The sequence below is a fragment of the Giraffa tippelskirchi genome, chromosome 1 (genome assembly GCF_054371585.1).
Source record: "Giraffa tippelskirchi isolate mGirTip1 chromosome 1, T2T-mGirTip1v1.2.pri, whole genome shotgun sequence".
Lineage (NCBI taxonomy): Eukaryota > Metazoa > Chordata > Mammalia > Artiodactyla > Giraffidae > Giraffa > Giraffa tippelskirchi.
The window spans coordinates 52,714,548-52,729,530 of NC_137275.1; the positions used below are offsets into that span (position 1 = coordinate 52,714,548).

At 40.1% G+C, this 14,983-nt stretch overlaps 2 protein-coding genes across 38 annotated transcripts in view; one reads left to right on the forward strand and one right to left on the reverse strand.

Moving 5' to 3' along the window:
- APBB2 (amyloid beta precursor protein binding family B member 2) overlaps nucleotides 1-10,860 on the forward strand; it is a 368,065-nt gene extending 357,205 nt beyond the window's left edge. For all 27 annotated transcript variants that reach the window (XM_081591655.1, XM_081591664.1, XM_081591485.1 and 24 more), the window contains 3 exons: nucleotides 1,151-1,266; nucleotides 3,417-3,596; nucleotides 7,417-10,860. In XM_081591655.1, the coding sequence (XP_081447781.1) occupies nucleotides 1,151-1,266; nucleotides 3,417-3,596; nucleotides 7,417-7,584 (464 nt within the window). In that variant the 3' untranslated portion in view covers nucleotides 7,585-10,860. The remainder of the gene's footprint in view (nucleotides 1-1,150; nucleotides 1,267-3,416; nucleotides 3,597-7,416) is intronic.
- A 1,577-nt stretch (nucleotides 10,861-12,437) lies between these two features.
- Nucleotides 12,438-14,983, reverse strand: part of NSUN7 (NOP2/Sun RNA methyltransferase family member 7) — a 41,206-nt gene continuing 38,660 nt past the window's right edge. For all 11 annotated transcript variants that reach the window (XM_081591444.1, XM_081591403.1, XM_081591392.1 and 8 more), the window contains one exon: nucleotides 12,438-14,790. In XM_081591444.1, coding sequence (XP_081447570.1) covers nucleotides 14,763-14,790 — 28 coding nt within the window. In that variant the 3' untranslated portion in view covers nucleotides 12,438-14,762. The remainder of the gene's footprint in view (nucleotides 14,791-14,983) is intronic.

Consider the following 14,983-nt stretch of genomic DNA (forward strand, 5'->3'; position numbering starts at 1 on the left):
CTGGGAGATGTCGCCTTTTTCTGGATAAAAAAGGCTATGGAGAAATCAGAACCCTCACGTACACTGTAAAATGGCATGGCTGCCCTAGAAATCAGTCTGGCAATTCCTCAGAAGTTAAATGTAGCATTATCATTTGACCCAGCAGTTCTACTCCTGGGCATATACCCAAGTGAAATGAAAACATCTGTCCACACAAAACACCTCATACAGGAATGTTCACAGCAGCGTCATTCATAACACTCAAAAAGTAGAAACAGCCCAAATGTCCATCAGCTAAAGAATGAATAAAAAACATTTTCATACAGTGGTGATTATTTGGCCATAAAAAGAAATGAAGTGTTAGGCTTGCTGCAACATGGCTGAACCTTGAAGATATCATGCTAAATGAAAGAAGCCAGTTATAAAAGACTGTACCTTTTACAATTCCATTTATATGAAATGTATCCAGAGGAGGCAGATCTCTAAAGATAGGACTAGAAGGCTGGAGGCGATGGAGGGTGACTCCTGAAAGGTGTGGGGTTTCTTTTAGGGAGTGATAAAAATGTTCTAAAACCATGGTGGTGGTCGCACAATTCTGAATATACTAAACACCATTGAATTTTGCACTTTACATGAGTAAACTGTATGGCATGTGAATTACATCTCAATGAAGTTGTTATACCACCCACCAAAAATAGCTGTGGGAACACTCAGCCAGAGGGCCCCATTGAACAACACATACTCTTCGTGTCCAGGGGCCATCTAAACTTGGCCTTACTTAAGTAACAAGGCACAATAAAAGATGATCAGGGTAATCTGGCAGAGGCTGGCTTCTGTTGGATGCCCCCCGCCCCCACCCTTTTCAAGGATCCTTGCTTAGAAAAAAGGTAGCAGCGTTTGAGTACTGTTTCTACACTTGGAGCTGGGGAATCAGGAGAGACAGTCTGGTTAGACAGGACATCACACACTACATCTCTGGAAGTTCTCATGACCCTTTTTTCTGTTGAAAACGCTGGCATTTCTTTTCTTTAGAGCCGTGAAATGCTCAAATGAAACGTCTGGGGCTACAAAAAAAAAAGTCTGGGCATAGCTGCTACTGGGTGATTTGGATCCATATTTGAGAGTCAGGAATAGCTTTAGGGCCTTTTTCAATTATCCCTTCCATCCACAGGAATGGATACCCTGAACAATGCCATAGAAAGTCTTATGACCTCCTCTAGCAAGGAGGAATGGCCGTCGGTGAACATGAACGTGGCCGATGCTACTGTGACTGTCATCAGTGAGAAGGTGAGAAGGGTGGCAGATACAGTTGGCCTGTCTGGGATGCAGTGCGGTTTCGCATATGATAAGCTTCCGTGAAACTCAGGCACATGCCAAGGCTTGGCCTCTGGGGAGCTGTGCTTGCTTGTGATTAAAATAGCTTACATTAAAAACCAATACAGTATACTAATGCATATATATGGAATTTGAAAGATGGTAACGATAACCCTATATGCGAGACAGAATAAGAGACAGATGCATAGAACAGTCTTATGGACTCTGAGGGAGAAGGTGAGGGTGGGACGTTCTGGGAGAATAGCATTGAAACATATATATTATCATATGTGAAACAGAACACCATTCCAGGTTCAATGCATGAGACAAATGCTCAGGGCTGGGGCAATGGGATGACCCAGAGGGATGGGATGGGGAGGGAGGTGGGAGGGGGGTTCAGGATGGGGAACACATGTAAACCCATGGCTGATTCATGTCAATGTATGGCAAAAACTACTACAATATTGTAAAGTAATTAGCCCCCAACTAAAATAAATTTATTTAAAAAAATAATAACTTACATTAAAAAAAAGAAAATTCCCCTTTGTGTCTGGATCTATGCACACACCTCAGAGGATCCTGTTCTAGTGCTCCTCATTCTTCCTTTGCCCAGGAGATTGGAATCATTTGCCAGAGGTGACTGTATGATGTTAGCAGTAACTCGCTAATGGGGCTTGGTTTTCTGACCACTCTCCAGGCTCTACTATTGACAGGGCTGTGTTATCTGGGGCTGGGGTGCAGTAGATGCGTCTATTGTGGAAAGGTCCTGTGGTAGCAGGGGCCACTGGTCATCTGGAGAGAGGCCAGCATTAGCCTCAGACACAAATTATCTCAACTTTGTGGTTGAGGAAACTGAGGCACAGAGAGGTTAAGCAACTTCCACCAGGCACACAGCTAGAAGTAGCAGGGTCAATTTTCCATTCTGCCTCTGTGAGGCACCTGTCATGGAAAGATCATAAGTCCTCGTCTGCTCTTGATTCTGTCCACTAGCAGCTCACCTTCACACCCAGTTCAGTTTCTGAAGATGCTCACTGAGCTGCAGGCCTGCCCCGCTGGATTTTCTTCAAGCCTGCAACATGTGGTGCCTTTTCCTACCCCAGCATCTTTGCAGGCGCTGCTCCCCTTGGCCTACCCAGATCTCAACATAAATGTCTTTCTTCCAAGAAAGCTTCCCACCTCTCAGACCAGCTTAGTTTGCCTGTTAAGCAATCCCACAGCACCTCTGTGAGTATTTCATAAGTCCAGATGTTTATGAGCCAAAAGTCAATATTCTGGATGTATTTACTAATTTTCACAAATTACAAATGGCTGTTGCAGAGGATATAGTGTTCATTAGAATGAGTTCCGAACATTTCTTAACTCAGCATCATATGGATATCAGTTTGTGAAAAAGAAAACCAAAAAAAAGCATTTGGTAACTTTTTATTTTACACAGTTTTAGATAGAAATATGATTCAGTGGTTCCCTGGTGGCTCAGATGGTAAAGAATCTACCTTCAGTGCAGGAGACCAAGGTTCAGTCCCTAGATCCAGAAGACTACCTGGAGATGGCCACCCACTCCAGTATCCTTATAGAATGGAGAATTCTGGGGACAGAGGAGCCTGGCAGGCTAGTCAGTGGGGTTGCAAAGAGTCAGACATGACTGAGCAACTAACACTTATGATTCAGTGTGCTGTTGAGTTGGGGAAGACCTGGCTGGAAAGAGATCCCGTGAATCCTTTCCTCTTGGTGTTCTGGGGTTTCCAGTGGGTTTGCCAGGGCAAGTGGATTCTGAGCCACTGTATGGGCAATACATAAAAAGTGTACATGACATTGTTCCTACCCACAGTGAAGTCATGGGCTTGGAGTGGAGTGGACAGAGACCAAAACACTCATCATACCTGGTTGCTGTGTGGTTCAGAGTAGACTCAATGTCAGAATGAGGCACCCACAGCAGTGAGGCCTCTCCAGACACATTTAGAAACTTCCCTTTCTAGAAAAATACAAGTCCTTTCTAAATTCAGTCTGGCTGTATATTTTTAAATACCGTTTCCTCTGTGCAGCCACTGTAAGCCAATTCTATGACTTATGGTCTGAAATGCGTCTGTGACTGTGGCCGGGCTACTGAACAGGGTCTCTTGCAGAATGAAGAGGAGATCCTGGTGGAGTGTCGGGTGCGATTCCTGTCCTTCATGGGCGTCGGGAAGGACGTGCACACGTTTGCCTTCATCATGGACACTGGGAACCAGCACTTTGAGTGCCATGTTTTCTGGTGTGAGCCTAATGCCGGTAACGTGTCGGAAGCGGTGCAGGCTGCCTGCATGGTGAGTAAGCCTGCTGTGGGGGTTCCACCCTCGGGCCCTTGCTTTTGTCTGATATGCCATAAATTAGAGCAGAATTTCTGACTTAAAAAAAAGCTAACACTAAGCTCTAAAGTAAGGCCTTGCTGTGTGACACCCTCATTCCTGTGGACAGAATCAATCGTGATGAGCAGTTTGCTGTCTTAAGAGGCCAGGACACCTGGAAGCAGCAGGACTGGCTGGAGCCAAGTTCTTCTTAGAGACTCCAAGAATACTGAGAACAATGACCTTCAAAACCACGAGTTTGAGGATTCTCAATTCTTGATCCCTAGTTAATTTCAGTGTGTGATCAGGAGATGCTGGCCATGTGTGAACTGGTGCCATTTTTGGAACCAAATCAGTAATTTTTTTTTTAATTCAGTGTATCAGATGGTGTTTATTTTAGATAGTTGGTCTAAGTGCATGTTCTTACTTGTTTACTTTATACCTATGAACTCTATTCTTGCTGCAGCCCTGTTAGGTAGTTCTCTTTTATTTATAACAAAATAGAGGCTCAGAGGAAAGCATGCTACTGGGGCCCTTGCTTATTTGTTTGGGATGGGGGCAGGCCCCAGGACAGAGTTGTTAAGTGACACAGCCTGTGTTCGCCCCCAAGTCTGGATGGAGGAGTGACCCAGAGCAAGAAGGGGGCCCTGAAAATAGCTCGCTCCTAAAGTTTAAAGTGAAGGAGTAGCTGGAAGCATGCTGTTGGGGCACTTGGTCATTTGTTTGGGAAAGGGCCAGCCCCAGGCCAGCGTTGGTAAGGAACAGAGCCTGTGTTCACCCCCAAGTCTCCAGGCAATAAAGCCAGTGCTTCTGTACCACATATATGATTTCAAACAGAAACACCGTGTTACTCATTCCATAAATATCGTTTAAGCTCCTATTATTCCAGCCACTGGAAAAGTTCTAGTAAGGAGGAGGGAACTGTCTGAATGGAGGCATCCAAACCTGGGCTGCATGGTGTATTCTACAATAGCAGGTGGGGTGGGTGGAACCAGGTGGAAGGAGGTGAGGTCCATGTCACAAAGGGCCTGTGATCTCATGCCAAGGTGTTACCTTCAGCAGAGATTGTTAAGCAGGAGAGTGAATAGACCACACTAGGTTTTAAAGCTAACTCCAAAAAAGAGAGAAGAAAACGAAGTGGAGGAAGGTTAAAAGGACGCGGCTGAGGCGAGGAGATCACCAGGAGGCCAGGGAGAGTTGCATCTAAACCAGGAATGGCAGTGGGAAAAGACAGAAGTTGGTGATGGAGAATCACCTGGCTGGCGATGAGGAATGCTGAATTTGAAGCACCTGCACTTCCCTTAACTCAGTCCACCGTTTGTGGGCTGGACTCTGGGAAGTTCAGGTAGGACTAAGATGTGATCCTTGTACTATGGAGTTTGGGACTGTGGGGAGATGCAAAAACCAAAGTTCTGTTATGGTGCAGAAAGTGCTCTAAGTGTAAGACTGCACTGGATGGAGGAGTGACCTGGAGGAAGAAAGGGGCCCTGAAGAAAGGTGGCTCGTCAAGTCTGAGGTGAAGGAGTAGCTGGAAGTACGCCGTTGGGGCTCTTGCTCATTTGTTTGGGATGGGGGAGAGCCACACAGTTTTGAGGCAGAGGGAAATGAGCCAGCAAAGCCAGACTGAAATGAGTGTCATATTTGTTGTTGGGCCAAGGTCTTGGTGGAAGTTGAAGATCCTGCAGCTGGTCTTAGCCTGCCGATTGGGTTAGAGTGACTTTGAGACCTGCCAGAAGATGCCAGGAGTCCAGGAACAGGTGGAGCTGGCTGGGGGCAGTGGAGGGTGTTCTCTGTTTCTTTACAGACAGCACATTGTTACGTTAAGAAGGGGAAAGGAAGAGGTGGATGGACAGCAGAGGCAGAGGTGGACACCTTTGAAAGGAGAGGGCAGGAGGGCAAGGAGGTGTGTGTTGCGCACTTGTTCTGTGGCTTCGTCCCCACCAGAGTCTTTTGTCAGAGAACAGTTTCCCCTCATGTACTGTGGGGCCAGGATTCTATCTCAAATCCACCTGCATATAAAGAACCAGGGCCCGGTGGAGGGGGACAGGGCAGTAGAGGAGTTGAGATGAACCTCCCGACTGGACATAAGGAGCTGAGATGGGATGAAGGGACTGTGTGGAGAAAATAGAAAATGGGAGAATCCAGCCAAGCAAAAATGGATGGTAACTGTTTTTTGTGTGTGTGTGAAATTATAAACAAATCGTAACAGATGATTTTAGTCATAAAATGAATGGCTTTTAGTCTTAATTATACATTTTAAATGCTGATAACAATTAAATAATTAGCTTTATTACTGGTTATAGTTTATTCTGATTCCAAGACTCATTGTCTCTTCTCTAGAAATAATTTCTACTCATTTACTATTTTAATTGTATGAGGGCCACCAGCTAAAGTGACTCAGCCAATCTAGTGTAAGACATTAGGGATAAACCTTTCTTTATACTCTATCCAGCATTTCTAACTTTGTGTCTTTCCTCTTGACTCAAATCTGCATGGTTCCCCATCTGAAATATCTATGTGTGAATGCATACAATCTGAAATGTCTCTGGCATTAATACATTCTGAATTTACTTAATTGTTAGGCATATTTTGCAGCTGAGTGGTAGAGGCCCAGTTGAAAGTATTTTGATGAAATTTAGGGTGAGAGGGAGAGGGGTCCTCTTAATGAAATTCATCAGGCATAATTTTGACTGACACTGGATGTAACATAACTAACACTAGAAACTCCCCATGCAGTGTCCCATTTTACCATACCTGCCATTTATAAAACTGTGCTTTGGAAGTGTGTACTTCTGGTTGTGATGCAAACCTAGAAACATATCTTACACACAGGAGACAGGTGATAAATTGTTTTTCATGTGACTGGGTTGAAAGGGGCTAATTTTGTAGCCTGTGGGCTATGACAGAGCATTGTGACAAGAGTCTCGCTGAAAGTTCATGCTTCTTAGAAACATCAACCAGTTTCACAATTGTTCTGAGGCGCCTATTAATATTTAAGTAGATTTTTAAGAATCACCTTAAAGTGCTTAGATTTTAAAGTGCTGGGATTAGAGGAAAAAATTGATACATTTTAACCTTCTAATCTAATTTTGAAGAACTAGTTATCTTTTCATTGATTCAAAAACAGGTGGATTGTGTCTTTATATTTCTGAAGGATAGACCCTGTCCTTGGTACCAGTGCTAATGTATTTTTAAAAATTAATCTATTAAGATTAATGTATCCTGAAATCTTAATACATAATATTTTTAAGTTAAAGCAGTAAACAGGAATGAGAACAAGCATTTATGAATGCCTTCAGTGTTGCTAGGCCTCTTTTAGGCATTCTGCAAGTATTTCTTAATTGTAATACTATCTTTTAAGGTCCCCATTCTTCACCCATTTAACAAATGAAGAAAAGGAGGCTGAGAGAGATTTAATGACTTGCCTGGGGCCATACAGTTCATGCATGGTAGCACCAGATTCAAACCCTACCCTTTCTACTTCTCTGCCTCTCAATTAGCTACGAGCACCCCGCTTCATTACCTGCCTGAGGAAACAGTTCATACTCTCCCAATCCTTTTTCTTTTTTATCAGCTCATTCTTTGACTGGGAGGTGTATTAATCACAGCCTATCAATACTGAGAACTTAAAGAGAATTTAAAACACTCTACATTAAGGAAAAAACTAATAAACTCTTGGATTCATGTTTAGGAGCTAGGTTGTGAACCTTTGGGAGTAAATATATAGACAAATTAAAATCACATTAAACAGGAAGGAATGATACATTATTAACAACCATAAAACTTTTTTTGTTTTCAGTTACGATACCAGAAGTGCTTGGTAGCCAGGCCACCTTCACAGAAAGTTCGACCGCCTCCCCCGCCAGCAGACTCTGTGACCAGAAGAGTCACAACCAATGTAAAACGAGGGGTCTTATCCCTCATTGACACTTTGAAACAGAAACGCCCTGTCACAGAAACGCCATAGCTGCATATGTGAAAGGACTCTGTGCTCTTTACTGAAGGTTGAATAGCTACACTAAAGAAGAGGAGCTGGTCTCTGGCCTTCCATTCAGTTGCTGATGCTTTGTCTTCAGAGAATTTATCCTTAACCAAACAGTGTTAGACAAGCATGTTCTCTCGTCTTGCCACCATCGTGTGATATGAAAAGAAGCATGACTAATTTTTTTTGCTGTTGGTAAGTTACATCATGAGCAGTGGAAGGTCCCTTTCTTATTGTAAATATCGTAAACATTACGTAATTTCACACACACACGCACACACACACACACGCGCGCGCGCGCGCGGGGAAGAACGTGGCCACATCCCTCCCAGTGAAGATGCTGAATCCTTGGAGTGAATGACACCTGAGTTGGTTTCACTGTCTTTTTGCCTGGATCTGTCACAAGCAACTTTTAAGTCCTACAGCACTTTGCCCTGTTTTCAGCATTGGATTAGACAGTGCATACTGGATACCATTGAATTGCTATAAAAATTGGATGGCGAATTTTTGTTTTAGTTTTTCATAAAATTGAACCTTTGGTTGACAAAACTGGCTGTTGGCATCAGAATAGAAACCAACTGGCAGCTTTCCTTGACGAGCTTCTTGACGTATGGACACCATTTCATGTCTACAGCTGTTTGTGGGATATTGGGGGAAAAAAGTGAAGCTTCACAATTGAAAAACGAAATGTCAGAAATTAAAATCAAACAAAAATAACCTTTCTGTTTAGGTGGTTTTCAAACTGATTAAGAAAAAGAAAGAGATTTACAAAATCAGAATGCATTTTGGGTGGGACATTATTTCAAACTTCTGCCTTATATTGTACAATGCAGCTACAGAATTATAGTTCACTATGGCCATTCTCTACATAAATAACATTAAAACAAAATATTCCTCGTAAGCCTTTCATCCTTAATTTGATAATTAGCCAATATGCAATTTGGAGTTGAGGAAATGCCATTTTCTATTTTAGATCTCCACCACCATGTCATGTTGTAGTCCCAATTCTAGGTAAACGTTCTGCTAGGACTCTACATCTAGCTGTCTTACCCTAATGCTTTTTGCCCAGAAAGCTGTCTGTCCATCATGTATTGTCCATGGCAACACATTACGTTAAATTGAACCTTTCTGCATTTATGTGTTTAATATTAAAATTTGTTGAACTTTAGATATATTTTTAAATTTATATTTTTTCCATTTATCTTTAAGATTTAAGAATTTCTTATCAGAGCAAAATATACATAGGAACAATGTACTGTTTAACAGGTTTCCCAAAAATAGCACTTTCCTGCTTCTTTATCAATAGACAAGAAACTTAGCTGTAAAGATACACAGATTTAGACTCTTGTTGATACTGTTTAAAAGAATTTGCTAAGCAGCTAAATCTAAACATGTTTTGTTTACTTTTCAGTGACAAAATTATCATTTTATAGCATCATCCAGTTATAAAAGCAATGCTTTATGTTTATCTACTGCTATGTACTTGTCAGAATGGTTTCCACATTTTTACCATCACATTTGAGCCTTATGAGGTAGAGAAGGTAATAAACACATTTGAGAAATAAAAAATATGAACTAAAGGGGCTCAGCCGCCTAGCCTAAGACCTCAGCAAAGTGAGTGAGAAAGCCAGGATTAGAACTCATGCATCTCAACTCCCAGTTATTAAAGTTATGCTGCTTCCACGCAAGTCAGGAGGAGTCTTTTCAAACTTACTCTGAGCATATCCAATTATTGTCAAGCAATCTTAAGATTCCCTGTATAAGCAGGGAAGTATGGCCAAATTACTTGTGCAGTAGAATTAAGTATAAAACCAATGCCCTCTCTCAGTCCAGGACTGTTTTCCTGCATTGTGCCTCAGATGTGTTGTAAAGACAGGATTCTATGTGCAGCACAACCTGTTCAACCCACAGACTATCCAGAGATGGTGTTACGTGTGGTAGAAATATTCCTAATTCATGATACTTAGCCACCAGAGAACATGATGGAATGAGTAGGTGGCCTCCTGCCTCTGTTCCCTCTCAGAACTCTGGAGTTGTTTGCTAGCACCCTAGAGTTATGACAAAAAAGATGCCACTCTAGAAATGAATTCTACTTCTCACCAGCCTATATACTATTCTATGGAAGTTATCAATAACATCCTAAGAAATTACTTCATTAAAAAAATCCTTACTGTGCCCTTCAGAATTCAATCATGATGATCTTTCATCTTGACCTCCACAGTGAAACATTTTAGTGTGATAAACTTCAAAATTCTTAACTAGTGAGCCACTTTTATATTGGAAATCTCTACCAGAACCGCATTCATTTTTAAGGCATACGTTTGTTTTCAGGATCAAGAATACTGAGCTAGCTTTAAATAGCAAACTGATTTATATATGCAATTATAGGATGCATTAAGATGAATGATAGCCTTTACATACTGAAAACTTTACTGCAGATATTTTGTTTTAAAAATAGCTTTGCATAGTAAATGCAATTACTTTTGTAAAACTAATTATGTTAAGCCGTATGTTCAGACACTTTCTGCCATGGCCAAAAAGTATGTATGAAAGTGTGTGTGTATTTTCTGTGAAAGGATGCCAGTGTTTTACCTGATATTGTAGTGACACTTCAGTTATCTATGCATTCTTTGTATCTGTGATTCGGTAAACAGGCAGCCATGTTCACTATGCCTTGTATGTCTTATCATTTTTTTAATTAACCTGTTAAATACAGCTTAAAATATTTTTATTTTATTTATTCTATTTTTACTGAAATATACTGCATTATTGTGTTTGATGTATTATTATCTTTACTGGATATTATCTCTCAATGTATCCAGGTCTAAGTAATCTCAGTGAACTATACATTGCCTCAAAGGTGGTTTTGTAATGATTTTTAGTCACATTTTTATTGGAATATGTAGAAGAAACGGCAAAATACTTACAAGTTTCTTTTTATTTTTTAAAAGCAGCTAGATAGACGCATACTTGCCACCTCATATATGTGCTCCTTGGCCACATCAAGGGGAATAGCCAACATGCCTATGGCTAAAAACTTTACTTTGCAAACTTAAAGCACTGCTTGGTGCTTCATTTTTATATCCTTCACAACACGTGTGAACTTATCTAGAGACACACACATGTCCTCATGCCCTTTGTTTCTACCTGAATATATGATCAACCGTAGCTAATTGGGACCATTGTTTTTTGTTTATGTCTGTCTTACTGCATGAAGCAACATTAGACCCATTCTCATTAAAATAAGTTCTTGGTGATAAACTGTTGGCACTGCTACTTTTTTAAAAATGCCACTTTTATGATGAACATTTGTAGAAGTCTACACAAGGTCATTTACTAGAAGCCCTGTCTTTCCTCCTTATCTTACATGACACACTCACTTCATAAGCACTGCAACACAAATTAAAGATTTCATTAACAATCTGAAAAACATTTCCCTAACTGATATTAACACAGCTTAACTAGTAAAAGCATTAGCTCTCCAGTTTGCCAGACTTACTCCATCCAATACACAGCTAACATGTGTTACACAGCCTGTAAAATGGAGTTTATTTCAGCTTCAGAGAAAAGATACTGCACACACTTTATCAGTGAGAGCACTCCCTGCCATCCAGAGCAGCTTGTTTATCCCAAAAGAACATTTGGTTTTGCTTTTGGCCCCTTCTGCTGTTGACCACTTTTACACATTTAAATGTAATATGTTGTGAGAATAAACTTAGCTGCGTAAAATGTTTGGCTCATTTATCTGACATCAGTTATACATATCCAGGGATAAAAATCTCCACGCCAGTCATTTTATTTTCAAATTATTCTTAAATTTAAAACCATTTTAGTAATGTAAGATTTTGCTTTGATTAGCTGTTGTATATTTCTACCTGGTAAGAACTAGAAAGTAACTTTAAATTTTGAATAACTCATCACACTGTCCTTATTTGTTACTCAGGAAAGACATCTGGCATTTTGAACTTAGAGGCCTATTTAGTCATCAACTTGATGCTCGTGTATGCACTCTTTCTAGTATTAAGAAAGTCCATTTTTACTTTAAGACCCTGATGTCAAAGAATGAAAGAGTTGTACAGGCACTAAATCTAAAATGAAAAGTAACTGGAAAAACAGTATTTGAATCTTGTTTAACTGTTAGGCATATAGAAGAAGATAAATGGAATTTAAAGTGTATACCCATTTTTTTTTTGTTCATCTTGCATTTCCTCCCATAGTTTATCTTTTTTTTTCTCAAAGGCAGTTACTTTTCAAAGAGCAAAATTTCAATTGCTTTTAGGTAGGTATTATACAGTGGTAACGGAGAAGGCAATGGCACCCCACTCCAGTACTCTTGCCTGGAAAATCCCATGGACGGAGGAGCCTGGTAGGCTACAGTCCATGGGGTCGCTAAGAGTCGGACACGACTGAGCGACTTCACTTTCACTTTTCCCTTTCATGCACTGGAGAAGGAACTGGCAACCCACTCCAGTATTCTTGCCTGGAGAATCCCAGGGACGGCGGAGCCTGGTGGGCTGCCGTCTATATGGGGTCGCACAGAGTCGGACACGACTGAAGTGACTCAGCAGCAGCAGCAGCATACAGTGGTAAATAATTATAGGTTAAAAATCTGAATTTGCTATTGGGATATCTAAATACCAATAATTTCATGATTTTAGTTTTTGCAGCATTTTTATCTTAAGCTGAAGAAAGAAAAATGTCAGTGTAATCAGTATTTTTCACTAGAATTCTAGCATATTGTTTTTGTCCAAAGTATTTTTCCCTTTTTACTGTACCAAAATATTTAAACAATGATCACGTCCTTCTTAGAAGATTCTCAAAGAAGAAAACCACAGGCGTAATGAAGGAATGGTTTAATACAGAATCTCCATATACTTATAAAGAGAAAAATAATTTATAACAAGATTCATGTTATAAGATACTGAAGTTAAGCGGCTAAAGTTGTGACATGACATGAACCGTACACTGCTATAGAGATCAGAAAAATATCCTGAACTACTCCATAATAGGGTGAGTTTTCTTCTTATAACTTATCACAGAAAGTAAAAATCTTGGACCTGCTACTTCTGGACAGTGGAGTGCTCTTCAGCCTGGGGCAGAGGGGTGAGGGCAGGAAAGGGATAAAAGATTCCCGGGATAAAATATCAGGTCTTTACTGAACAAAGTTCAGTTCAGCTGCACTTGCCTCCCGGAGGCATGGAAGGCTCTAAGCCAGTGGTAGTAAGAGGAAACCATACTCTGATATCAGAGCAAAGATTATATAGTTTTTGATTTTTGAAATTAGTAAAATAAGCTGAGCATTTAAAACATTTCCATAGTTTTTAAGTCATAGTTAACATGAAAATTTTTTGGGGATTTAAAAATAATATGTCTGGTTCAAGTATAAAAAGTCATGTTTCATTGACATGCATTACTGATAAGTATAAATCTTCAGCTAAAGAAATTTATTACTACTAAATGAAATCCACCATTTTTATCCTCACTTCAAGTGAGGAAATTAGAGCTGAAATGAATACTAGAGCTGAAAAAGACCTACATATTCATCTTGAAGAAGATAATATTCTCCTAAAATCATGACATCTGAATTGAAATTTAGGAATTTATATAACACTATTCAACACAACTGGATTCTGAGAATAGAACTTTAAATTCAAACTTTATAAATATGTCTATGAACATGTTCTTAAACAGAAGGATTTATAGTTGTAACTTACTTGATTTAATATCAATTTCTGTTGCCATGATGAAAAAAAAGTCAATAGACCCAGAAATAATAACCATAACCAATTCTTGGAAGGCAATTGATAATACAGTCAAGATGAGCTGACTTTTAATATAATTAAAATAGTACTACAATATATTTTAACTGAGCATCAGAAATGATTTACCAGGGCTTCACTACTGTGTGCCATTTGAAATAACCGTTTTCACCTGATCTTTGAATAGACCCAGAAATGTGTATACATTTCTTTAACAGTAGGTGTGTCACTTATATTCAACAGTTTGACCTTGTCCTCAGAATTACTACTTAGATGGAAATTTGCTTATAGTCATTTTTTTTTTTTAACAACAGTATTTGGCATAAATAGTCAGAAGGGAGAGCTTATGTTCACTGTGCTTAGGATCCTGGAAGCTCTTCCAGTGAGAAAGTTTTCACTCTGAATGGACATATGAACTAGAATATTGGACCCTTCTGTTTTTCCTATTTCTACTCAACCTCAATCACATTACAAAAGATCAAACTCAGTAGTGATTGAAATGTTTAAACTACAGCTGACTCGATACTGAAGAGTGATTTAAGGTCTGTGCAAGAGCATCTTTTCCATACTTATGCTTGCTAATAAACTGCCTCACAAATTAACTTTGAAAACAAGTCTGTTACAAGGCACACACTGTTTCCCTTGTGGAAAAATTGTTGCAGCTTTAAAACCAGTGTCCTAAGTCCAGACTGAAAGTTACCAAGAGTGAAACCAGTTCTAACAGCTGTCTAACCTGCAGACTCTGGAGAAAAAAAAAAAAATCAACCCCTGACCCTGTAGAAAAAATGCAAGACACTCACAGCTATGGTCGAGGATGCCTGGGTAGAGAGGAAGGTAAGTTTTCTTTAGGTTTTTCCCCTCTTCTGAGTATTGATGGTGTGGAAAGATAGCCAGGCAAGCCAGTCTTGGGCCCAACCCAACGATAGTAAAAATGTGGAGTTGGTATGTGAGATCTGATCCCTTGTGGACTGGGAAACGGCAACATGACTGGAGGCAAGGCAATCTCTATGGGTTTCAGTGCAATCATTCTGTCTTCTGGCCGAGGTCTCACAAAGTTTGTTGGCCGTTCATACGGTCTGGCAGATGTGTTCTTCATAATTGTAGGCACTAAAGGATTGGTGGTGGGCTTGCTGGGTTTTCTGACCTGTAAGGAAGACCCCACTTGATTTGTATTTTTCTGTGGAAGAGATGTTTTTGTTGTCAATGTCTCCGGCTGATTAGCACTCGCATTAGTTTCTCGACTCAGGAACTCAGCAATTTTCATTTGGATGCCGCTGTTATCAGCAATGGAAGATTTTGGCAATGACGTTTTTTGTTTCTTCTTCTTCTTCTCTCGTTTTGAAGATTTACCCAACTCAATCCCCTCCAGTAGACCCTTTGCTGCTGCACGGGCCAAAACATCTTTCACAGACACTGTCTCAGATGGGTCCCGCTATAATTAAAGAAGCAGTTAGTAAATGTGGGAGTTAATTGTTACCATGTATATCACAAATACTTATCAGTGTTTCAGTAAAGATAAAAGAGTATCATTATTATACCAAAAGAAATATTTTTTAGACTTCAGTCCCTACTACTATATCCCATAAGCTTCAGAAAATTACTTTCACTGTACTTAAACCTCCCCA